Genomic DNA, 27,412 nt, shown 5'->3' with positions numbered 1-27,412 from the left:
AGTATAAGTATTGCGTACCAAATAGGTTCCTATTACATATATTATAAGTGTTGAATAAGTGTCAAAATTATCCCGCTTTCGAAATTATTCCAGTGCGCCTTCTATCAACTGTCAAAACTCATTGGCGAACCCACCCGCGCTTCGCATTTTCGAAATTCGCGTCATTTGCGTGTCGCACAATTTACAAATTATTTTTCGAAAGTCAGTAACCCGGATAGAGCTCTAGTGTAGTCCCTTGTCCAGGTAGGGTAGGTAATCTAAAAGACCGCCTCCCGCCTCGGGCTCCAACGGGCTACTTAATTCCGATTCCGTAATGTTGTGTTGTCGACTGACCGGTTGGCCCAGTTATTCTGTGATTACTCTAAGCATCACTCTTCCATAATATTATAATTTATAATCTACAAGCAGGTACAGTCGCCACCAATATTAGCAGATCAATAAATAATAAATAAATATTAGGGGACATTTACACAGATCAACCTAGCCCCAAACTAAGCAAAGCTTGTACTATGGGTGCTAGGCCAGGATATACATACTTATATAGATAAATACATACTTATATACATAGTAAACACCCATAGGAACAAATATATGTGCTCAACACACAAATAAATGCCCTTACCGGGATTCTAATCCGGGACCATCAGCTTCATAGGCAGGGTCACTAGTGTCACTACCCACTAGGCCAAACCGGTCGTCAAATTTTCTGAAATATGTATTTCATAAATCTTTTTATCTTAACCTTTTGAACGCTACGCGGTGCGTCATCGTGAACCTTGTCGGACTGCACGAAGGTCGATATTGGGCTGTAGCTGAGCGCGTTAGTTAACGTCTTTGGCGGTCAAAGGGTTAAAATTATTTAAATAAATGAGGTTCTCGGAACAAGCCCTTTAATTTGTCACACAATATATTTACAAACCCTTTTTACGATCTGATAGGTAGGTCACCAACTTACTTAGGTATGTGTACGGAATTTCAAGTCCTCAAGTCCAATAGTTTCGGAACAAATTGACTGTGAGTGTGACACTGTGACAGATGGGCGGACAGAACAGACACACTGGTCACACGGGTGATCCCACAGAACATATTAACGCTACTTACTCATATTGAACATTGACGACGATGGTACAGATGTAAGTATGTACCTAGGTAGGTACTTTTTTTGGTCGCTGGGGTAAGTATAATGTTCGCCCGCGCATTGAAGTCGTTACTGCGATTGAGGTTACAAAATAGTAAGCCGATAAAATAGCCTATGAAAGCTTTATACGTCAGGGGTACGATATTACTGGCTCTGGAAATAAATGTTAGGAATTGAGCAACTCACAATAACATACTGTCCTCAAAATTATTATTTTTCAAATTTAACAGTTTGTTCGTTGGTTGGTTAGTTGATTCCCGCACGTCTCTCAAATTTCCGAGAACATTTTACAAGTTTTCCGCAACTTCTACATCAGAGAGCTTAGCCTACCGCGAACAATGCTTTTGGCATTAAGTCCGCCTTTTGTACGATAAGTTTTCATTTGTGCAATAAAGTTTAAATAAATAAATAAATAAACCACGTTCGGTTCTCTCGTCGTCTTTAGTAACCACACCACAAGCCTTATTGAGCTTTAGGTACCTACCTATTGTGTAAGATTCTACTATTTATTTTATCTAATCTAATCTAATACCTTTAAACGAGCAATTCTTGTTTATTTATTCATTTATATTATGTATATATTTCAAGGATCTCGGAACGGCTCTAACGATTTCGATTAAATTTGCTGTATGGGGGTTTTTGGGGGCGATAAATCAATCTAGTTAGGTCTTACCTCTGGGAAAACGCGCATTTTTATGTTTTATATATTTTCCGAGCTAAGCTCGGTCTCCCAGATATTATTTATTAAGATAAGAAAATTATAAGAAATGTAGAAATCGTTAGCAGTTTTAATTTATCCACAACAACATTTAATGCAGGTTGCTGCATATTTTTGAACCCAGATATAGTTCGTTTTTTTAGCATTAGAAATAAGGTAAACAATCTTGATGTGTCTTTTAATTGAAAAACACATTTTAAAAATAAGTTACGGCAAATATGTAACAATTATGAATCTAATACGATCATTTATAAATTCTTCTGGTTTCATAAGTAATAGTTTTTGATTTTTAAAAAGCGTTTTTCAATTAAAAGACATGTCAAGATCTCTTACCTTCTTGCAAGTTCTTTCTAATGCTAAAAAAAACGAACTATAGCTAGAATCCCCATCGCGGTGGCTCTTTTCTAGCACTGGCTGACTTATAATCTATCGAAGCTTTAAGCTCTTATTTTCATTGAGGCGTCCGCAAGGCGGCCTTCAAGGTGATAGCGGGTCACATTCCGCCCGGGCGAGCGAGAGGGGAACACAGTCCGTCCCGTTCCGAAGGCAATATGGCGGGTTGCGTGGTATTGCCAGGTGGATGGAGCATCACCTGGTTTGTTGGTAAATGGTTCATTATTTTTTCAGGGTTCCGTATCAAACATAGTTAACCGTAACTGTCCCAGCAGCAACTACTTAGTCACACTTTTATTTATTCAAAAATAATGATTACATATGTTTCCGTGTTCATACAACAAAGTTATGATGAAACAAACTTTTGGCGGTCTTTGAGTCATAATATTTAGGTACTTTAATTTTATTGTCGCTAATATGCGAGCAACCGAGAAATCTCGGCGTGGTACAATTAAGGTAGGTACTTTACTTACCTACTAAAATCCATGTAAAAATATAAACGAGCGAAAGGCTAGTGATTTTTCTTTTTAACAACACTAAGTATTGCAGTGTATTTTAGTTTAGAAACTTAAGAAGAATTCGTGGTATTTTTCATTTAAAACTTTTAAAATTTAAATCCGTTAAGTACTTGATAAAATGATAGACTGATTAAAACAGATCAGATTATTTTTTACAATTTACAATTTCATTAAGTTCAAAAATCAAGAGAAGATTGAAAGAGAGACTGAAAATACCTACCTAAGTATAAAGCTTTAAAGCTTTGGTTTCCTCCGAAAACGGTGCCGTCATATAGCGGCCGTCTTCATACAAATACTACGACATCCATATTTAGCCGTATTATTTAGTATGGTAGTGTGTGTGGTGTGAGATTACAAGATAGAATTAGGAACAGTGTGATAAGGGAAAAGTGTGGACTGAACGAAGATGTAGTGACAAAAATTGAGAAAGGTATGTTGAGATGGTTTGGACACATGGAAAGAATGAGTGAAAGAAGGCTGACAAAGAGAGTGTATAAGGGAGAAGTAGAAGAGGGAGTTGGAAGGGGCAGACCTCGGCGGACATTCTTCGATCAGATCGGGGAAATCCTGAAGAAAGGCCAGGTCAAGAGCACCCTAAACCGGCGAGCGTGTATGAGGAATATTATGAAAGTAACGGAAGCGAAAGAGGTATGTCAGGATCGTAGCAAGTGGAAATCCGTGGTCTCTGCCTACCCCTCCGGGAAATAGGCGTGATTATATGTATGTATGTATGTATGTATTTAGTATGGAGACGGCCGCTATATCATATATGACGGCACCGCTATCCTAGGAAAACCGATCTTAACTACCTAATCTAAGAGACAAATCAAATGAGAGGTCTGTCTGGGCTATCAAAATCGCTGCAAACTTACCTTGGTCTTTACTAGCAATTTGGTTTCAGGCTCTGCTTTCGGGTAATCATCCCCAAAGTGGCAACACCGGACACCGGCAGTCAGTCCACTCGAGACGGCGCGCGCATGCGCAGCCTTCGACGACGCGTTCCAAAATCAAATTCAAAAAACCCAACGATCAACAAACTAAAAACCTACCTTCATTTATTCTCCATACAGTGCCCCAAACAAGTGTGCATGAAAATTGTTCTCAAAATGCGAGTGTTAACGAAAATATGCGTACGGTGTATATGTAAAGTGTACGATTGATATTTTTTGTTTGTCTGCGTGTAATAACCGTGTTCGCGATGGGTTTATAATTGGTTTAAATCTATGGTAAGATAGCTTTAAGCTTGGTTGTAAACTACAGTTACATTGCATGTGTGCTTTCATAGTAGTTATGTTTTCATATAAGATGCAACTGGTGTGGGGAAATCGTAGGCAGTTTCCTATGATTTCTCTACTTGGTCGATTTGCCATACCTATAGCCCTATACGATATAGCTATGGAGTACCTACGATATGGTACAGTCAGCAGCAATAGTTGCTAAGCGGGTGAGGTGTTCAAAATAATCTTGACGCGACTTTATTAAGAGAATAAGAGCGCGTCAAGGTAATTTTGAACACCTCGCCCGCTTAGCAATTTCTGCTGCTGACTGTACTTAGAGATGCTCCACTGGGTATCAAGTCTAATCTGTAACACCTAAGCACATAATAATATGAATATTATGAATGTTCTAAAAACGAATTCAACATCATGAAAATGTATAGATTGACATCTCATTCACCAAAATCGGCTTAGTAGTTTTGACGCTACGGTGGATTAAGTACCTACACAATACAAATACACACTTACATACATACACGTACATACATACCAACATAGACACAGACTGCTAAAATTACCCTTGCCATACTCGGGGTAACAGTCCATAATAACCACCACCATAATATGTAAAGATAAGATAAGATAAAAGATAGTTTATTCAAGTAGGCATAATTACAATGCGCTTATGAACGTCAAATAAAGCTATTTAGACCGGCTCCAACCCTACACCTCTGCCCCGAGAAGATTTAAATCCCCCCTCAATTGGAGGAGGGTATCCCATTATGGGACCGGCAACAAACTCGGCGGGACACATCTTTTCAAAAATAATTACATCTTGTGTGTAATGTAATGTGTCAATACTCTTAAATTACTGATCATGATACAGTTTTCTGAACTGTAACTTAATTGTCAAAGGTTCTGCCGATATCTGACACAACTCTCCAAATACCTACCATTTAAATTGTGTTTTTTTTTAATACAAATCTTGAAATATCTCAAGTGAAATTAGGGGTGGGGTAGGGGGTTGAGGCAAATCTCACGACATCTCACAAAAGGGTCAAAAATCCTCAATAAAACCTCACGCATTAATGGACGCCTCCTTACTATATCTACGGGGGTTATTCGTCGACCGCCATTTTGGTAACATCGCCTCGTGATTCATTTCTTTGTTTTTGCTTATTAATATTGTTTAAAGTGTAATATTGATAGCGTATTATGCAGTAAACTAATGTGGAAGTGTGCAGATAATGAAAAATTAATCATGAAACGCGTTTAACCACCATTCTGGCGTCAACGCCGGGTAGCCCACGCGGGTTCTTGTAAAGTCCAGCTATCGCCTTACAAGAACTGAGAACCCAACTACTTACCGAACAACGTCGTGCTCTAGAGCATTTATTTTGGTATTTCTACCTCTAACCGTGGCTGGCTAGAGCCCTAGAGGCCATAGTTTTATACTTTTATACCGTACACTGACTGAATTTTATTATTTACAAATAATTTTAATTCGATCCCACGTGGGATCCACTTTGACGTTGGCGAAATCATCGACAGTATCGATGGAGCCATATTACCCAAAGATTGATTGATTACTATATCTACGTAGTATGTATCAGCATCATCTAGGTAGATATATGTGGCGTTATCTATGAAAAGGGACCGTATTAACGATGCTCCGTTAGTAATACAATGCCGCGCGACGCTGTGCGGCGTAAGCGCCATCGACAATAAGGTCCCTTTTCATAGATAATGCCCCATATCAACTTGTAGTAATTTGTACGATGAACGGGGCGAGTCTCGTAAATCTGAAGTGACGAAGGAAAGCAGCTCTAGCGGTCTAGAAAGTTGTTTCGCTATATATCTAATTATTATCTAACGCGGCCCATCCAGTTGTAAGTTATAATAAGGTACTTATTCACTGTATGCAAGAATGTATAATCATTTAACTTCTGTAAACACGGATACATTGCATCGCCAGTTTTTTAGGGTTCCGTAGCCAAATGGCAAAAAACGGAACCCTTATGGATTCGTCATGTCTGTCTGTCTGTCCGTCCGTCCGTATGTCACAGCCACTTTTTTCCGAAACTATAAGAACTATACTGTTGAAACTTGGTAAGTAGATGTGACGTTTACACAATAAAAGTGCAATGCGAACTATAGTACGGCTCTTCTGAGGTGAACTTTTCGCTTCAAACCGTAATCTTTCAAACAAAGGCCATTGTCTCTATTATCGCAAAAGCGCTTGCTCCCAACTTGGCACGTGCCAGTACAACATTCATATTGAAAAACAACCGGTATCGTCATAGTATTAAGGTTCAAATTTAATGTCACTGATATTCTAGATATTACGTTTTGGTAGTGTAGGACGATAAACCGCCCCGAAGCGATACGGCGCTCATATTATTTTGATACTTAGTGTGGTGTTAAAAATGAAACGCGGTTATTTATTATATTGTTTTATTTAAATTATTAGCTTGCGGTGGTAAATGTAATAATTTACAAAGGTGCAGCTGCAAGCATTGTTATTTTTTCTTATCTTTAAAATAACGATACTGTGAAATTAGCACCTCTGATGTGATGCCGACGCATAGTAACAATAAAAACACTGATAAGGCAAACGTGGAGCTTTGAAGCGTACAGCTTTTCTAACAAAACGTCACGTGTCAACGGTCAGAAGAAAGGTCGGTTATAATATAAGAAAGAAATTGATTATATCTGATTTTTTATGACACGATTTTATCTAGTAGTACGTATAACTGTTTATATACCTACACGGAAAAATTTTGATTATACCTATGTTAAACTTATTAATCTTAAATTTACATTGTTACCTTAGATTTTGTTATATAACAAATATACAACGCTTTATCATAAATAACCGTGTTTCATTTTTAACACCACACTAAGTATCAAAATAATATGAGTGCTGTATCGCTTCGGGGCGGTCTATCGTCCTACACTACCAGAACGTAATATATAGAATATCAGTGACATTAAATTTGAACCTTAATACTATGATGATACCGGTTGTTTTTCAATATGAATGTTGTACTGGCACGTGCCAAGTTGGGAGCAAGCGCTTTTGCGATAATAGAGACAATGGCCTTTGTTTGAAAGATTACGGTTTGAAGCGAAAAGTTCACCTCAGAAGAGCCGTACTATACCTGCAAGTCGACATTCTGTTGTCAACTGTCATGGGTCATGGCGTGCAGACGGGGCGCAAAGCACATGACTGACCAACTGAGTTTTATTTATCACCTTGTAATACAAGGGAATCTAGACGTCACAAGATGTATTCTGTGAACCGCATTAAGATTTTCACACAAAAATGGATAGGTCTTAAAAAATGATATTGAGGTTTCTAATATATTTTTTTTCTAAACTGAATAGTTTGCGCGAGAGACACTTCCAAAGTGGTAAATGTGTTCCCCCTCCTGTAACTTCTAAAATAAGAGAATGATAAAATTAAAAAAAATATATGATGTACATTACCATGCAAACTTCCACCGAAAATTGGTTTGAACGAGATCTAGTAAGTAGTTTTTTTTAATACGACATAAATCTCCTAAATACGGAACCCTTCATGGGCGAGTCCGACTCGCACTTGGCCGCTTTTAACCTTTCGTTTAGTGTGTGATGGTCATAATTTTAGGTTCAATCAAACCTCAGTTCTCGAAAACAAGATAACTATACATATTCGGTCAGGATCCTTATCATACAGAGACAAGAGGTAAAGGAACTCTGCAAAGCAAATTTGACAGATCGTCATCGTTATCATCAGCATTATCACAAGTCATCATTTCAATTAGTCGAAGTGTCCGAGGAATGCATGAAACCTGAAACCAATAACAATCAGCCTGATTCGAATTTTAAGATACTCGTACGTCCAAAATTTGCTAAAGATGCGATATGGATCGGATATCTCAGTGTCAAAAGTGTCGTTTTTGTTTGAAGAAACGTCACTTTTGACATTGTCATATCCGATCCATATCGTATCTTTAGCAGATTTTTAACGTATCTTAAAGTTCGAATCAGGCCGGATATGTAGAGCTGCGCTTTGTTATTCGCTATCTGCACGACTGGTGCTGCCCTCATTTTCTACGTTAAATCTTATGGAGTAAAATTAGTTCAAGCGGCTGCCGCTAGTACTAATCTCGGACATTCCATAAGATTACCTGTGTTTGTGACGATCAGCGCCACTTCCCCCTCCACCGATTTCGCACCTTCCCAATAAAAGATATCAACGCGTCTCACTCGTTGCAAAGTTTTTATATTTAATAGGTACTATATACTTTAGTCATCAATTATATAGATTCCTTTCATAGCTAACGTTTACGATTTTTTGCACGTTTACGTGTATGTATTTGTTTTTCTTATGCACGCCTCAAAGCTAAAAAAGCTTGACAGATTTAAACGTAAAGTTGTTGATAAATTAAAATCGTCCAATTGCGACAGTGAAATTATCCTTTTCATTGTTTATTGCTCTCTCTAAAGCTGTTTAATTTATAGAGTTATGTACAAAAGTAAACCTTAATTACCTACCTAAGAAAATCATTAAGTTTCTATTGACCGACCGAAGTTTCGGTTTTGGCTGGGTTTGGCATACCTAATAATCATGTTTCGGCCATTTCGGTATCGACAAAAAAGTGCCGGACATTTCGGCCGCGTCCAAAACTGTATTTTCGGTATAAAAGGTATTTAACATGAAAATTATGTTTTCAGTCGTAACTAGGTACGTACCTACTTACATCAAAACCGAACCTGCGGTTTCGGCAAAAAATCCGATTTCGGTCAGACACAAGTTTTTCTAACACCCAAGTGTCTTAATTTAGGTGCCAACACTAAACATGAAAATTTTCAATTCAAAAAACCGGCCAAGTGCGAGTCGGACTCGCGCACGGAGGGTTCCGCACCATCAACAAAAAATAGAGCAAAACAAGCAAAAAAACAAACAAAAAAACGGTCACCCATCCAAGTACTGACCCCGCCCGACGTTGCTTAACTTCGGTAAAAAATCACGTTTGTTGAATGGGAGCCCCACTTAAATCTTTATTTTATTCTGTTTTTAGTATTTGTTGTTATAGCGGCAACAGAAATACATCATCTGTGAAAATTTCAACTGTCTAGCTATCAAGGTTCGTGAGATACAGCCTGGTGACAGGCGGACGGACGGACGGACGGACGGACAGCGGAGTCTTAGTAATAGGGTCCCGTTTTTACCCTTTGGGTACGGAACCCTAAAAAGAGAGATTATTTTTAATTTTTTGTCTGTGTTAGACTGATCTGATGTCGTAACTTTAAGAATAAAGTTAAACAAAAGAATTTAAAGGAACGTTCGGTTTACCCGCCTCAAAAGCTGTGTTTGTAGTCACAGGTAGATGAACATACCTGCCTGTAGTGCCTGTGTAGTGTGTACACACTTTGACAGTTTAGATGGATGCTGACTACGCATCAAAAGTATCGGATGAAACAACACATGCACCAAAAGTATCTCCCACCGCGGAATACTTTTCTATACCTATAGAGATATATGTATATCAATAGTGCGCCTTCAAAAATGTTTTGAGCGGAGGCAATCTAATTGTTCTACATAATAGATACCTATAGAATACTTTTGACGCCAAGTTTGAATTTGAACTTTCTACTCGTCAATCATACAAATAAAATAAAAGATGTGATATAAAGAAAAATGGTTCTTTATGGTGCAATTTTTAGAATGTAATTCAATAAGTAAAATTTACCAATCATACTTTCCAATCATATTTCTAAATATCAAAAAAGAAAATACTTCTATTCTACCCATTTTATCCACCAATCTACTGTTATTCTTTCAATTAAACTTCATACTGACGAAACTTTTTGGCATTTTGATAAAATATCACCAAACTTCCATTTTGGATGTTCACCTCGTTCCTCCAACTGCCTCAATCCCTTCTACGTCTGTATCGTGCGTATAATCGTATACTCACATTCCTGGAGTAACGCGGCAAGTAGCCGCGCGTGGTGCCCGCGGGGCGCGCACGCGACTCCACCGTCTTTTGTTACCAGCGGGCTCAGCACGGTTCCATTTTTATCGACTATCACTATGCCCGTCACTTTCGCACTTACATACTTGTTAGAACGTGACAGGCATGGTGATAAACGATAAAAATGCGATACTAGGGCTGGGCAGGGCAGACAAAATGACATACCAGTGACCAAATATGTATGAAATTAACTACAATGTAAAGTTCCTAAATTGAAACTGCAGAAAGAGAGGGTCTATTAAATAAATTAAAACCGGACATTCACGTATTTGTAAGTCGAAGATTGTTCGACATGTGTCACTCCATAACGAGGAGCTTTAACGAGAGCACGCGTGCAGAATAACATAAGCAGATGTAGACCTTCCCGTCAAAGCTCCTAGTTATGTCTGTGTCTCACGGAAATTGTGTTATTAAAGAGATTTGCTGCATAACGTAATGGACCCTATAATGGACGTGGAACCGGTAATGGGACATAAAACCACAAATCCTCTAAAATAAGTATGTAAAAGTAGTTTATAAACACTGGCAATATTTAACCATAAATAAGAGTCATATTAGAGCTGTTTAAGTTTGACTTTTTATTAATTTCGGTTACTTTTTAAGAAATTGGCGCCAACCCAAAAGTTGCCGTGTCACTGAAAAAATAACCAGTAAGAATTCTTAACAACTTCGCTAAGAGAGGTGAGTTCATATATTAAATTGTAATTAAATATTTCTTGGTGTAAACTAGAATGTGTTTTGTTAATTGCATTTACCATGAGATAAGATATACAACACACTATGTTGTGACTCTAGATATGTATAAAAAATAGTGGTATTTTGCCCAATCCCATTATAGGAGCTGTAAAACTGCATACCTCCTATGATGGGACAATTTACATAATGATGCTTGCCATGGCGTAATTTCATGTTTAAACAATACAGAAGTATAATGTAGTTACGAACTATGTCAGGAGGTCTCCTCGGACCAGATCTTATGATGGAGACAGGAGGTGGCCATAGGAACTCTGTGATAAACGCAACCTAATTGTGTTTGTGTTTGTTAGAATTGTCTCGATGAGTATTAGTTGGCTGTCGAAAGAAAAATACATTCTTACATAAAAGCTTAAAATACCAAAAATGACTAATAACTAGTTTTTTGCCAAAAACTTATTCCCTTTTCCAATATCTTATACTGATCGGGTATGTCCATTATGGGGGGCCCATTACTGGAGCTTTGCTGTCCATGACTCGAGAAAAAAAACATACTTTTAATTTATTAATTATGTGGAAACTAATTGCAGTATCTTTGATACAACACGCCTTAAACATGAAAGAAGGATAGGATATTCATCTTTTAACAAGCTAAGCGGTAGTACTTTTACATGTGTCAGGGAAATATCACAAATACTCCAGATTTCCTCTTAAATGTCCCATGACTGGTGCCGTTACTATAGGTAGGTAATGTAGCCGTTGGCTTTATGGTTAGGCAGCTTTCATCCACAATTTTCTGAAGTAAAAACTTCTTTAGCGGCGCTGTGCACTTTTTGAGGTGGGGAAAAAATGTTAAACTCGAGACAGCGTAAGACGATCACGTGACCGTCTTAAGACGGACACGTTGACCTGATCGAAAAACTGTTACATGTAATGTCATTGAGTTCTTCTTTATCGATATAAATGCCATCTAGTGAGTTTCGCTCTAACTGGTATTAATATAACTAGAGTACTAACAGTGATGTGCTTAGGGGTTTCAAGTAATTAACGCTAACGCTAGATTGCGTTAACCTCAAATTATACATAGTGCATTTTGGACTAGTCATTGAGTTTTCACTTTTGCCGGCACTCCCTGAGTGCAACCCGTTGTTTTTTTGCCTCTCAGTATAACGAAAACTCTATGAAAATTGTTAAAAAGAGCTTACACTACTTACTAAACTCAGATTTATACCCATTGGGCGCTAAATAAGGTAATCGAATTGGTATCACTTTAAGACCTGTGATATAATTTATTTTATAAATATCTTGCAATGGAAGTAAGACAATTTTGGAGGATGATTGATTTACGGTGTCAACATAGTAAGTTTATTTTCCAATTCCCTTCTATTCTTCAAAAATAACTAAGAAATGGCCATCAACATCGCAAACATGTATAGATCGTGCAGAATAGAGCCCCTGGTCACGCGCACGCGCAGGCTGTTCTTTTCAAACTGTGTAGCGGTCAATCCGTCGTGACTGTGTGTCGTGAATGTATAAAGGGCTTTCCAGACGTTTAACGAAGACTTTTAAGGCTGGCTTCCACTGAGGCGGAGGTGACAGACATGCGGGAATCAACCAGTAGCATTGGTAGCAGTAGCAGTAATATTCAAATCTTATATCGAGTTCCATAAACGAGATAACATCTTCAACTAAGTAGTTTTCGTTAAGTTGAAAAATTTCATCCCATTTTACCTCCTTACTGTACAACCTACTTCGCCTTAAATTATTTTGATGACTTTAAACACGCCACTTGCCGTGCACGTAATCACACTCACTCAGTTAGGATTTGAACCACCTGGCTACTGTTTAACAGAATAGCTCCAAGGCATAGGGTCAGCTGGCCGACATTGAAACAATGTATTATCAAATAACATGATGCTTGACCCACTGTCAAATTGAAGGGATGTTTACAAAAACAACATAACTGCTTAGAGCGGTTGACACTTTTTTAAGAACATTGTTAATCGTTTCAGGTGTCAACCAGTGTAGTCAGTTATGTTGTTTTTGTAAACATCCCTTCAATTATTTATACATTTACTACGTCATTGGCATTACATTAGTTTGAAAAGGTATTTTTTTATGAAATTTGCTATGAAGACTTTTGGGTCACTAACCAGTTTGTTCGATTGTATACAATTAAACTTTGCGATATCTCTAAAACTCTTCGTTTCAAGTAAAATCAAGCAAGTAATCAATAACACGTTTCAATGTTTAATACCCGTGTTTCATGTATAAAAGTTCATCGACACAGTAAAACAAAGCTCACTTATAAAATATATTAATAATAAAGAAAATGTAAGAGTTAAGGGACTGATCAACAGTCCGCCGGACGGTATCGGCCTGTCAGTTGTTCCGAACTGTCAACTTTTTGTTCTGGCCTGTCGGCCGATACCGTCCGGCGGACTGTTAATCAGTGGGCCCCTTAAAGGTTGACTTACGCTAGACCGGGCCGGGGCCGGGCCGGAGCTTCCGGCGCTTAGTTTTCTATGTAAAACACCACGTGATTACCGATCAGCCGTCATAGAAAATGAGATGTCGGACGCCTCGGCACGGGCCCGGCCCGGTCTAGCGTGAGTCATCCTTAAAGCGAAATGTAGAATGTCATGCGATACTCAACTAAATAGTTTATCTTGATACGAGATTCCGTATCAAGATAAATAATTAGTTACTTTTAAAACGGCGGAGATAGGAAGGTTTAAAATTTGAGTGTCTCACTGACAGACATGTTACCCTACGTGTTTTTGTTACTTACTAATTTATCTTCCCCAAAAATATAAATAGAACTTTATTCGGTTGGAATAAGAAGGATAATTTGAAAGATGTTTTTGGTTAGAAAAAGCGAAGCAAATTACCGTACCCATTGTACATGCCGCTAGGTATCGTTTAAAATTATTGATGGCATTCTTGTCTTTTATGAATTTTTGTCTATGTTTATATGAGTTTGGAGACTTTGGAGTAAAGAAACCAAAAACATGCCGTATGGTGGCCGGCTTTAGAATAGCGCCAACCCTCACATAGGATAAGGGTGTCGTACGTGGCGACTAAGTCCACAAATGAAGCAAGACGGTATTTCGTTACAGGGGAGATGGTCCTCTTAGCATTGGTTTGCAATCCATCTAGGAGAAGGATACTCCAAAATAAAACCCGGAATGGAGTTTCCGTAAGGCGCGAGTAGGGTCCAACCTGAAATAAGCGGCAGATTCCACACGTATTGGCTCGCCTTTCCTGTGGGATAAGACAGTGAAGCCGAGAGGGTAATGCAGGTGCTGGGCATCTCTGCATTTCCTTAATTCCGTCCCAGGCGGTGTGATAGGATATTTCTCCGGTTTGACACCATAAATCGTCTGCAATAGACGCTAAGGCCAATGGTAGGCCAATGGAGTAAAGATGAACCCTTGGGTAAAATTATTGTGGAAGTAGGCCAGGAACGCAGTGTTCTGTAGCCACAGAACGGCCACGCCCGCCCCGCCCCGACTCGCATTACCTCGCCCCGCGACCATCCCGCGACATGAATCTGGCGGACTTCTGGCGTGCCCTCAGTAAAGCGACATGCCGTGCACACATACATATAAACGCAAATGATTTTTAATGTATGGCGTGTCCGCCCTGTGCCATGAGCAGGGCTCGGAACCGGTATTTTTTAAAAACCCCGAAATAGCCCAATAGTTTGAATTATTTTATGCTCTTTACGTAGGACTGAATCTATATATATAAATGCACGTGTCCTGACTGATTGACTGACTGACTGACTGACTGACTGACTGACTCATCAACGTAGAGCCGAAACTACAAATGCTAGAAAGTTGAAATTTGGACACTAGGTTGCATTTATAAAATGTATAAGAGCTAAGGAGCGATTTTGAGAAATTCAACCCCTAAGGGGGTTAAAAAGGGGATGAAAGTTTGTATGGGGTTCAAGTTTTATTTTGAGCTAGGAAATTGAAACTTTGTAAAAATGTACTATATTAAAAAACAAGAAAATTAATTTCTGCGTTTTCGAAAATTCATCCCCCAAGGTGGTGAAAAAGGGGTTGAAAGTTTATATGGAGATCAAATATTTTTGAGAGTGTTGGACTTGAAACTTTGTATATGGGGATATTATTATATGACGGGAAAAGTAATTTCAGCGTTTTTGAAAATTCATCCCCAAACAGGGTTAAAAAGGGGTTGAAAGTTTGAATCCATTACAAATGCTTTGAAACTTCTTAGAAAGGCATAATAGCCGATGACAAAAAAAAGTAATTGCGACGTTTTAGTTAATTTAACCTCTAAGGGGGTAAAAAAGGGGATGAAACTTTGTCCTGGGGTGCAAATTTTATTTTAAGCTAGGACCTTGAAACTTCGTAAAAAGGTATTAAATTAAAAAACAAGAAAACCAATTTCAGCGTTTTTAAAAATTCATCCCCCAAGGTGGTAAAAAAGGGGTTGAAAATTTGTACGGAGATCAAATATTTTTGAGAGTGCGGGACTTGAATCTTTGTATTTGGGGATATTATTAAAATACAGGAAAAGTAATTTCAGCGTTTTGTAAAATTCATCCCCTAACAGGGTTAAACAGGGGTTGAAAGTTTGAATCCATTACAAATGCTTTGAAACTTCTTAGTAAGGCACAATAGCCGATAACAAAAAAAAGTAATTGCAACGTTTTTGGAAATTCAACCACTAAGGGGGTTAAAAAGGGGATGAAAGTTCTTCTTAGGGTGCAAATTTCATTTTAAGCTACGAACTTGAAACTTTGCAAATAGGTATTAAATTAAGATACAAGAAAACAGATTTCAGCGTTTTTAAAAATTCATCCCCCAAGGTGGTAAAACATGGGGTTAAAAATTTGTACGGATATCAAATATTTTTGAGAGTGCGGGACTTGAATCTTTGTATTTGGGGATATTATTAGAAGACAGGAAAAGTTATTTCAGCGTTTGGTAAAATTCATCCCCTAACAGGGTTAAAAAGGGGTTGAAAGTTTGTATGGCGTTCAAATTTTATTTTAAGCTAGGAACTTGAAACTTTGTAAAAATATATGTTATTAAAATACAAGAAAACTAATTTCAGCGTTTTTGAATATTCATCCCCTAAAGTGGTGAAAAAGGGATTGAAAGTTTGTATGGATATCAAACATTTTTTCAAACGCGGGACTTGAATCTTTGTATTTCGGGATATTATTAAAATACAGGAAAAGTAATTTCAGCGTTTTGTAAAATTCATCCCCTAACAGGGTTAAACAGGGGTTGAAAGTTTGAATCCATTACAAATGCTTTGAAACTTCTTAGAAAGGCATAATAGCCGATAACAAAAAAAAGTAATTGCAACGTTTTTGGAAATTCAACCCCTAAGGGGGTTAAAAAGGGGATTAAAGTTCGTCTTAGGGTGCAAACTTTATTTTAAGCTAGGAACTTGAAACTTTGCAAAAAGGTATTAAGATACAAGAAAACAAATTTCAGCGTTTTTAAAAATTCATCCCCCAAGGTAATAAAACATGGGGTTGAAAATTTGTACGGATATCAAATATTTTTGAGAGTGCGGGACTTGAATCTTTGTATTTGGGGATATTATTAGAAGACAGAAAAAGTTATATCAGCGTTTTGTAAATCCCCTAACAGGGTTAAAAAGGGGTTGAAATTTTGTATGGAGTTCAAATTTTATTTTAAGCTAGGAACTTGAAACTTCGTAAATATATATGTTATTAAAATACAAGAAAACTAATTTCAGCGTTATTGAATATTCATCCCCTAAAGTGGTGAAAAAGGGGTTGAAAGTTTGTATGGATATCAAACATTTTTTCGAACGCGGGACTTGAATCTTTGTATTTCGGGATATTATTAAAATACAGGGAAAGTAATTTCAGCGTTTTGTATAATTCATCCCCTAACAGGGTTAAACAGGGGTTGAATGTTTGAATCCATTACAAATGCTTTGAAACTTCTTAGAAAGGCATAATAGCCGATTACAAAAAAAGTAATTGCAACGTTTTTGTAAATTCAACCCCTAAGGGGGTTAAAAAGGGGATGAAAGTCCATCTTACGGTGCAAATTTTATTTAAAGCTAGGAACTTGAAACTTCGTAAATAGGTAGTAGGTTTTATTAAATAGAGGACATGAAAATCTTCTAAGGGGGTTTAGAGGGATTACATCGAGGACAATTTTATTCAGTTAGGGGCTTGAAACTTCGTAGGTTGTGAAAGACAAGTCTCATGCGTCGTATAATATTAATAATTAAGAAATGATTAACCGTCCTACCGCAATCTCTTGCTGCATAATGTTCTAAGCTAATGTAGAATATATAACCACCAATATACAAATCCACGCGTACGAAGTCGCGGGCAACAGCTAGTCATGTATATATACAACTTCGTATTATTAGATTTTCCCATTAAAAATGAAATAATAGGCCAAAGAACGAAAAAGAACGTAATAATACCGGTATTTTTGTATGGACCAAATACCGGTTTCCGACCCCTGGCCATGAGTTGACACTTGACGTTTACGTCAGCTCCTGCGTAAATTCGAACGCAGTCCATCTCGCTCGCACATGAGGGAATGCGATCGAGTCCACGCAGACGCTAATGTAAATGTCAAACGCCAACTCGTGGTAGCCGTGCAGATACATCATGTCAAAGTCTTAAAGAACGAAATATCGCAGCTATGATTACAGCCACTCTAAACTGCGTCGTAAACGTCAGATGAATGCGTACATATTTATGGTGGCGGCGGAAACAGTTATATTACTTATTTGAACGCACTTGGTATAAAGTCCGATCAAGGAAGAACTTAAAATTGGGGCATTATCTATGAAAAGGGACCTTATTGTCGATGGCGCTTACGCCGTACAGCGCCGCGCGGCATTGTATTTATATCGGAGCATCGTTAATAATGGCGTAAGCGCCATCGACAATAAGGTCCCTTTTCACAGATAACGCCACAATTATTCTTCTGACCGATCCGATGGACCATTATTCTGAATAGCGACCCCGGCTTCGCACGGGTTAACAAATTATACATAAACCTTCCTCTTGAATCACTCTATCGTTCAAAATCCGGTGCATAGTTTTAAAGATATAAGCATACATAGGGACAGACAGACAACGGGAAGCGACTTTGTTTTATACTATGTAGTGATCGTTGACCAGTTGATAATAAATCCGTCGATGCATAGCAAATACGTATAATAATTGTAAACGATAAAATAACCCACTTTTAGTGTTTCTGTTTGGCCCTATGGTTGACTGGTAGATAATGCCTTTTGGAATGTGCAATAAAGTTAAAATAAATAATGCGCGATCGTCTCGTCTGCCTGCATTGCTACTTAATACTACTTATGCTATAAATATGTATATAGTACTGAAATTCTAGGGCTTTTCTATAAATTAGTTAAACGCAAATGAAATTGTAATAGCTCTTGTTTCTTAATAACATTCTATAAAAGATACTATAGGACAGTCCGGTTCTCTAATTTACTATACCTGTTGACTGGAGTAAACCGATTCTCGAATATTTAGGTACATACTAGGATACCAATTCCGTTTTTACTATTTGATAAGGTTTTGACTTGATCTTTACGACTTTGAGCCTTGTCATCAGGCGTCTCAAGTGCGAGCGAGATACTTGATGAAAGGACTCCTGGGGCCCGTTTCTCAAAAGCTTGTAACTTATAATACAAGTGGAAGTCCCTTTCTAACAAAAGCTGTCAAAAAGTGATATCCGCTTGTAATACAAGTTACAAGCGCTTGAGAAACTGGCCCCTTGTGGCCTAGACAAGATGACAATAGTATACATCGAAAAATATTAAATGAGACGAAAAAAAATATCGGGATGACGGATACTACGAAACATAAAAGATGTATGGAAGTATAACATTTATGTGTCGATTAGCATTTTCTATTAACGTTTGTCATCTTGGATAGTCCCCCTAGCCTGAGGCTCTACCGCGAACCACGTTCGACGTGTTGCCTCCCTGTCACACTTACGTGCGAATTTACAAGAGCGACAGAGAGGCAATACGTCGAACATGGTTCGCGGTAGGCCCTCTGGTTACATTTCGTTAGCGGCTCACGCTGATTGGTGCAGCGTATTAAAAATAAAACCAGCCAAGCCGGACTCGCATTCCAACGGTTCCGTACATTAAGTCCGACTCACGCTTGACTGCACATTCCTAATAGGTTTTCCTGTCATCTATAGGTAAAGAACTATTTAGTGTATTTTTTTCAAAATTGCAGACCCAGTAGTTTCGGAGATTAGGGGGGGGGGGGGGTGAATGGTCGGAGAGACAGACAGACGCACGAGTGATCCTATAAGGGATCCGTGTTTTCCTTTTGAGGTACGGAACCCAAATAAGATGAAAACCATATCAAATTGTAAGAAACAGAATTGGCCTCCAGTTTCTCGAGCATAAACTAGGAAATAGTGTAGGAAATCGACACTTCTTCAGTGAGGCTTTATGGCTATTCTTGTAATCTGTATTTATGCTGCGGGGGCGTTTTATCACTTTTATTCAGCTTCGCGGACGGCATTCTGTATGGGGGATTTAGGATTAACTTCCTTCTTCTAAAATACGAGCAGCTTACCTATCCTCTGTGATTATTGCTGGCAAAATATATATAAAGTAAAGTAAAGTAAAATTTTATTTTTAAAAATCATTCATTTACATTTAGATCAGTTTAGTGGAACACACTAGGCTAAGCCTGTCCCGTGACTCCACGTTAGCGCATTATGTTAATAGAGCTGTGTGATATTGTGTTTGACTTTCGGCCCAATTCGTACAATGTCACAGCGATACTATACCGATCTGGCAGTGAAGTGACGTTTTTAGATGAAGAAATGTCACTTTTGATACTGACAGATCAGTATCGTATTGGTGTGGCATCTTAATAAGCATTGTTCGAGTTGGGCCGTATCCGCCGTATATGTACTAAAATCATTTTTAACCGACTTCCAAATCTAAAAGGAGGAGGTTATCAATTCGGTTGTATGTTTTTTTTTTTTTTTTTATTTTTTTTTATTTTTTTTTATGTTTGTTACTCCATATCTCCGTCATTACTGGACCGATTTTGAAAATTCTTTTTTTGGTTGTATGTATATGCATACAGATTGGTCCCGTTTTTGTCAAAACCCAGTTCTGATGATGGGATCCATGAGGAATCGAGGGAACTCCTCAAATCTTAAAGGCATACATATAGTGATTTTTGTGTTTTTATCAACAAATCAAGCATATACATTCAGAAACGTGACATTTGATGAAGTGGAACTGCTGATGATGATCAGAACAGAACTCTTCAACGACGCATAGTTCACGTTTGGCGATTTGTCCTCTTCGTTATGTTTGTTAAGCAAGTTTAGTTTTTAAGCCACATTTCTGTCAAGCTCGAGTTCTGATGATGAGATCCATAAGGAATCGAGGGAACTCCTCAAATCTTAAAGGCATACATATAGTGATTGTTGTGTTTTAATCAACAAATCAAGCATATACATTTAAAAAGTAACATTTGAGGAAGTGTAACTGCTGATGATGACCAGAACGAAACTCTTTAACGACGCATAGCTCGCGTTTGGCGATTTTTTCTTTTCGTTATGTTTGTTAAGCAAGTTAGGTTTTTAAGCCATATTTATGTCAAGCTCAAGTTCTGAACATGGGATCCATGAGAAATCGAGGGAACTCCTCAAATCTTAAAGGCACACGTATAGAATTTTCTGTATTTTCATCATAAAATAAAGCATTAACATTAAAAACTGTCGCATTTGATGAACTGGAACTGCTGATGTTGATCAGAACAGAACTCTTCAACGACACATAGTACATGTTTGGTGATTTCGAATTTCGACTTTGACTTGGACTGGGACCCGGACTCGGATCCAGATCCGGACTCGTACCCGGATCCGGTTCGGACCCGGACCCGGACCTGGACTCGGACTCGGACCTGGACTAGACCCGGACTCGGACCCGGACTCGGACACAGACCCGACGACCTTGACCCGGAAAATCACTATGATACCTAAACTAAATAAACCACTATGATTACCTACCATAAAATGTAGGTATAAAGTATGATGAGGCCAAACCCCTCCCGCTCAAACCCCCGTACACCGCACCGCATGCGCCGTTAAGTGGGTTAGGTTAGGTTTGAACTGCTATCCTCACAGAACCGAACAAAAGTGGGTTAGGTTAGGTTAGAACTGCGAGCCTTACAGAAACGAAATGCTTCCTTTTCTACATAGCGCACCATCTACAATAATCTTTCACCGGGCCGCATAGAAGTCGGTTTTTTTTTGCTTAAAAATTATTTTAATATAAGTTCATATGCTACCTACTATTTTACATCCTGTATACTGCTACAGTATTAGAGATATCTCATAGCAAGTTTGACAACCATCAGCGGATTCTTAAGTGGCATCAGATCTAACTAACAACCGCCAGCCTCCTTTATCACACACACTCAAAAATCTACCTTAAACCTAATGAATTAAGGTTTAATATATGTTGTAGTTCACCACTGATGTCTTCTCTCACAGACAATGAATAATCTACCTTAAGCCTAAGCTGCTAAGGTTGAGTTTAGGTTGATGATCTGTAATCAAACGGGGACTGCTTTCAACAAAATTGCACATTAAAGCCATGCTTTGGTCATAATTATAAACTTAATACCCGAACACAAGAAGCAGGGGAAATCGATACGCACTTTACGTTAAGTACTGACATTAACACTGACCGAAGGTGGATCTTATGTCTGTGGATTAAGGTTCACGAATTATCAGTTAAGATCACGATGGTACAGTAAGTAACTCAACTTAAGTACCAAAGTCGCCATACTAGCTGTATAGAAAAGTGGATGCTTATTAGATTCACACGAATCCGCCGCTGACATGTGGCCCCATAGACTAGGAATCCTCTAGACGGAGTTTAGAGCAATTATTTCATGAAACCGATGCTGCCAACGCAACGGTTGCGGGGGACGAGGTGAGCGAATCCCGTGCCGTGATTGGTCCGTTCAAAGACACGGACCAATCACGGCACGGGATTCTGACACTTTGACTCGAAGATGGAGTAAAACTACCGTATATTTGTGGCAGAGGGGGTAGCGTTACTATGCTCAGTCTAGAGGATGTCTTGTCTGTGTGCGGCCCTCATACAATCGAAGTGACGCCATCTTTTTGAAACGACATGAATCTTGGCATGGACATTTACGTAAAGGGGCCCGGTGATTAACAGTCCGCCGGACAGTAACGGCCTGTCAGTTGTTCGAAACTGTCAACTTTTTGTTCTAACTGACAGGCCGATACCGTCCGGCGGACGCACTGTTAAGGGGCCCACTGATTAACAGTCCGCCGGACGTCGGCCTGTCAGTTAGAACAAAAATTTGGCAGTTCCGAACAACTGACAGGCCGATACCGTCCGGTGGACTGTTAATCAGTGGGCCCCTTTAATCAGTGGGCCCCTTAACATATGTATATAGCCGGTAGGGATTGCAAATATTCGAAACTTTCAGATATTCGAATATTCGACTTTTTCTGACGACGTATTCGAATATTCGAATAATTATTCGAATATTATAAAAAATAAGAAAAGGAACGAGAAATCGGTTTATTATCGTTTTATTCAAAAGCTTTTTCCACATATTACTAAAACTAATGATATTTGGCAGAAATCCACTTAATTGACTAGATTTTGTCATCCTACTATGAGATGCCCACATATAAAAACAATTAAAACGCCAAAATTAGACGTATTTAATATTTCTAGATAAAACTTATTAGAAATGCGTCGTTGCATGAAATAATATAACTTTAACCATCCAAACACCTAGGTATGTAAGATATTTTTTTAGTAGGTACCTAGGTAATTATTTTCCGATGTAAATAAACTTGTAGTCACTCAGAGGACTGTAAAAAGGCCTTTAATTGCATTGTATTTTGAATCTTTATTGACTTTATTTGTTTTGGCAAGTTTTTATTCCTAATGGTCGGCTAATTATATGATATTGGAATATTTAAGGGAAAAAGTTAGTTGACTACTGGGTGGATTATTCGTCAGCTAAAGGTGCATGGTTAGATTACCAAGTTGGGCAGGTTTGGTATGATTAAATTTGAGAATTGCGATAAGTGGCAAGGTTTAGACTTCAAAAATTCGCTTAACGTACGTACGCTTGTACAGAATGACCCTTTAACTTAAAACTTACGCTACGCACCGTAAAAATAACATACTTTTTGATTTCGTTTTCTTTTAAATTGAGTTAGGTGTCACTGTATTCTACGTCAGTCTATCGAGAGGAATACAGTAAAAATATTACTTCCTTCGTATTTGGGTAACCTACCGTTCCTCATTCACTGTAAATACCAGGAAAACACACAGAAACTGTAACTACAGCGGATGACATAGATTTTTTATAGTAATAAAAAATATTCGAATATTCGAAACCTGAGCGGCCGAATATTCGAATATCAAAACAGGTCGATATAATATTCGACAAATTCGAATATTCGACAAATTCGAATATTCGAATTACAAGCCCTAATAGCCGGTCAACCAAGTTTGTCAGTAGCTATTAAACCAAATTTGCTATGTCACGATTACCCTTCGCGCCTACATTTCTTTGCCGCTCTTTAGGGTTCCGTACCCAAAGGGTAAAAACGGGACCCTATTACTAAGACTCCGCTGTCCGTCCGTCCGTCCGTCCGTCTGTCACCAGGCTGTATCTCACTAACTGTGATAGCTAGACAGTTGAAATTTTCACAGATGATGTATTTCTGTTGCCGCTATAACAACAAATACTAAAAACAGAATAAAATAAAGATTTAAGTGGGGCTCCCATACAACAAACGTGATTTTTGACCGAAGTTAAGCAACGTCGGGCGGGGTCAGTACTTGGATGGGTGACCGTTTTTTTGCTTGTTTTTTTTGCTTGTTTTGCTCTATTTTTTGTTGATGGTGCGGAACCCTCCGTGCGCGAGTCCGACTCGCACTTGGCCGGTTTTTTTTCTACTGACGAAATGGCTTGACAGACTTTATCTGTGTCCCGTACTAGTCTTTGTTTTTACTAAAATTATATGAAAATATTAAACTTACTTTTATTGTTTTCAGATTGTGAAGTGAAGAATGTAGACGGACAGAATGTCGCAGAGGGATTTCTCAGAGGTTTGTCAAAAGTCTAATTTACTTTGGCGTATGGTTTTAGTTCTAGCGGCCCACCAAGGAAAATTGGCAATCGAATTTGAATCAGTGGTATTAGAAAATAGAGTTGATTTGTTTTGTTTTAAAATCGAACGGAACAAATTGTATTCCATTAATTATGATTTAAATTTCATTGGAGGTAATTATAGTCTGTTCGGAAAGAGAAGGGTCGTGGAATGCATGGGGCCCATATATTCCACGACTCTTCTCTTTCCGCACAGACTCTAATTTAGTCTAAATAAAATTTAGTTTAATTTAGTTCAGTTAGAAGTTGATTTCGTGCACTAATGAGGAATGTTGACACGGAAGCCATAACTCATGATCGCTGAGATCGGTTCATGATATGTTGGTCTTATTAATACTGTTGCGAAGGATCTGCTCAGCGGTAAATTAATATTAATAGGCATCTAATCTTAGGGTCCATTTCCACTTTCAAAGTAGTCATTACATTAGTGCTACTTTCAAATATAAAAACATGAATCTAGTATAACTGGATTGGGCATGAGTGGTGGGGATAACTGACAGAACGGGATAGTCTTATGTATCTTTCAGTAGGTGTAGCAGCGAAAGCGCTATTATTGTTTGTCCTTGTTACAGTCTCACATCTTGTTTTATTCCCCACCGTAAATTGACCACCGTGATTGGTCGAATTTATATGTTTTGTCCCTCACGGAGGCACGCGTAGACCACTTCTATAGGATGCTACCTTCTATGTATAAAAAGCTATAATTTGATGTAAGTAGGTAATGGTATTTATGTAAAATATATTTTTATCGGGTTAAAAACCGTTTTTAGGGTTCCGTAGCCAAATGGCAAAAAACGGAACCTTTATAGATTCGTCATGTCTGTCTGTCTGTCCGTCTGTCCGTCTGTCTGTCCGTCCGTATGTCACAGCCACTTTTCTCCGAAACTATAAGAACTATACTGTTGAAACTTGGTAAGTAGATGTATTCTGTGAACCGCATTAAGATTTTCACACAAAAATAGAAAAAAAACAATAAATTTTTGGGGTTCCCCATACTTCGAACTGAAACTCAAAAATTTTTTTTCATCAAACCCATACGTGTGGGGTATCTATGGATAGGTCTTCAAAAATGATATTGAGGTTTCTAATATCATTTTTTTCTAAACTGAATAGTTTGCGCAAGAGACACTTCCAAAGTGATAAAATGTGTGTCCCCCCCCTGTAACTTCTAAAATAAGAGAATGATAAAACTAAAAAAAATATATGATGTACATTACCATGTAAACTTCCACCGAAAATTGGTTTGAACGAGATCTAGTAAGTAGTTTTTTTTTATACGTTATAAATCGCCTAAATACGGAACCCTTCATGGGCGAGTCCGACTCGCACTTGGCCGCTTTTTTTTTAATTTCGCTCGCTAAATTAAACATGGTTGGCGTTATTAATAAACGTCTCTTAAATTTAACAAGGCGTTGATATTCGTTTGTCCTTATTCGTCTTTTTGACTGTTGTGTTTCTTAGCTAGTTACAAAATATAACAAAGATTTGCTGTGCTTTATCAATTTTTGAAGATTAGATAATTATTTAGAGATTATATGAAAAACAATGTCAAAAGTGTGCATCTCCGAACTTCGACTCAAAAGAGTCAAAAGTGGTAACTATTTCTCATTGCAGGGAACAGTTAACGTTACAAGTGCAAATAACGCCAATTATTTACACCGCCAGTGTGAAAGGCACCTTAGCCAACCGAGGATGATTTCTAAAACAGATATATAAAGTTGCGACATAATTGCTATAATCGCGTGAGAGTCAGGATTTCAGGAATGCCCACGGCGTAGGCATTAGCGATACGTTACTTTCTAATTAAGCCTCTTCTTAGAACAAAAAAGACGTAAAACACATAATAGTCTTATGTTTTAAGCTCTTTACTTTGAGTTCGGTGACATCTGTTGAATCTTTCTAGAGGCGAGACGACGCTTTATGTACATGTTGTGCGACAAATTGTGGTAATATCATTACATAGTTATCTAGATGCCAGGAAATTAAGATGGTAGTTGGGAAATTGCGTGAAAAGCTGATGTGTGTAATCGGCCTAGATTAGAGGTATGCAATGCACCCTGCCATACAAGCGTTTGTGGTAGAATGTACGAGTACATTGTCGCATACATCGCTACTAAGTTGCAACAGGAATACCTAAAGGACTGAATTATTTCAATTCAAATTATAACTAGGTAAAGTAAATATAGATTTTGTTTTTTTTTTTGTAAAAAGAAATTAGGGACTCAAGAGGACTCGTCTCTTCAAAAGACTCTGGTCTCTAACAAGGTGAAAAAAACTCGAGTTTCTTGTCTTAACCAACACTAGTTTAACCTGCTAGCTGCAAGTTTCTGTCTTGTACTCGATCATTGACGTATATCTCAGGACGGACCTTACGGGCACTAAAAATGGTACTAGTATCGTGCAGTCTAACGCAACCAGTTGCGACCAATCGCACGCGTGATGCAAACTCATAAACCAATCGCGTTGTAGCGGTGTCACACCGCTGAACTGGCCCCATTCATGCCCCATTCTTATTGCCCATAAGGCCAGTCCTGAGATATACGTCAATGCACTCGAATGACTTGTTAAGTCCCACCATAAAGTCGATACAAATTAATGTAATTCAACCGCTGTTAGCAGATGACGGATAGAGTGGGCGCGGCGGCATTGTTCGGTTCGGCCTCTTAAGGGCTCGTACACATTCGAACCGAACCACCTTTGGTGTGAACGAGCGAAGTAATTATTTAATGTGTCACACTCCTTATACGTCGCGAGCATTGAGGCCGATTCTAGTATAGCAATATGTTGAGGATTTGATCTTGGTTTGATACGATACGACCTTGACATTCGCTCACGCTCATTGGTACCCGCGCGCGTCAGAGTCATTTTATCATGCGTTTCGCTCGCACTAGGGCATGAATAGCGGAATCCCGAATTTTTTGCGATATAAAAAAAATATTAAAAATCTCACACGAAAATCGGGGAGGAAGCAGGGGGTCGAGGCAAATCAAACTAAATCTCACCTAAGTTTAAATAAGTTTTTGGCAAAAATTTCATTTTTGGGACAAGCTTTTATCGCTGACTGTACTTTTCATACGACAGACAACTAATAGAGACAATTCTAAAAACCTCTAACACAAGGTTGCGTTGTTTCATCACAGAGTTCCTATGGCCACCTCCTGTCTCCATCATCAGATTAGTTTGACAGTACCACAGAATAACTAATAGTACTACCGTACAAATTATTGTATTGTCACCAGAACTACATACAGCTGCCAATTTTCATGACGCTACGATCCTTAGAAGATGGTTAAATTAGTTACCTTAGATTCCATTACATGTTAGTTACATACAGGTCGAGAGTTCCTATGGCCACCTCCTGTCTCCATCATCAGATCAGTTCGACAGTACCATATTATTGTACTGTCATCAAAACTACATACAGCTGCCAATTTTCATGATGCTACGATCCTTGGAAGATGGTTAAATTAGTTACCTTAGATTTCATTAC

The 27,412-nt window shown here is 38.3% G+C and overlaps 1 protein-coding gene across 1 annotated transcript in view; it reads left to right on the top strand.

Annotated features, from left to right (window-relative positions):
• The first annotated feature begins 3,782 nt into the window (after positions 1-3,782).
• The window catches only part of LOC134656977 (tetratricopeptide repeat protein 28), a 129,400-nt gene continuing 105,770 nt past the window's right edge, over positions 3,783-27,412 (top strand). The window contains exons 1-2 of the mRNA XM_063512541.1: positions 3,783-3,993; positions 23,808-23,861. Coding sequence (XP_063368611.1) covers positions 23,838-23,861 — 24 coding nt within the window. The 5' untranslated portion in view covers positions 3,783-3,993; positions 23,808-23,837. The remainder of the gene's footprint in view (positions 3,994-23,807; positions 23,862-27,412) is intronic.

The sequence above is a fragment of the Cydia amplana genome, chromosome 19, assembly GCF_948474715.1.
Source record: "Cydia amplana chromosome 19, ilCydAmpl1.1, whole genome shotgun sequence".
Classification (NCBI taxonomy): Eukaryota; Metazoa; Arthropoda; class Insecta; order Lepidoptera; family Tortricidae; genus Cydia; species Cydia amplana.
The sequence above is the reverse complement of the archived record's forward strand: the minus strand, read 5'-3'. Positions and strand labels throughout refer to the sequence as shown.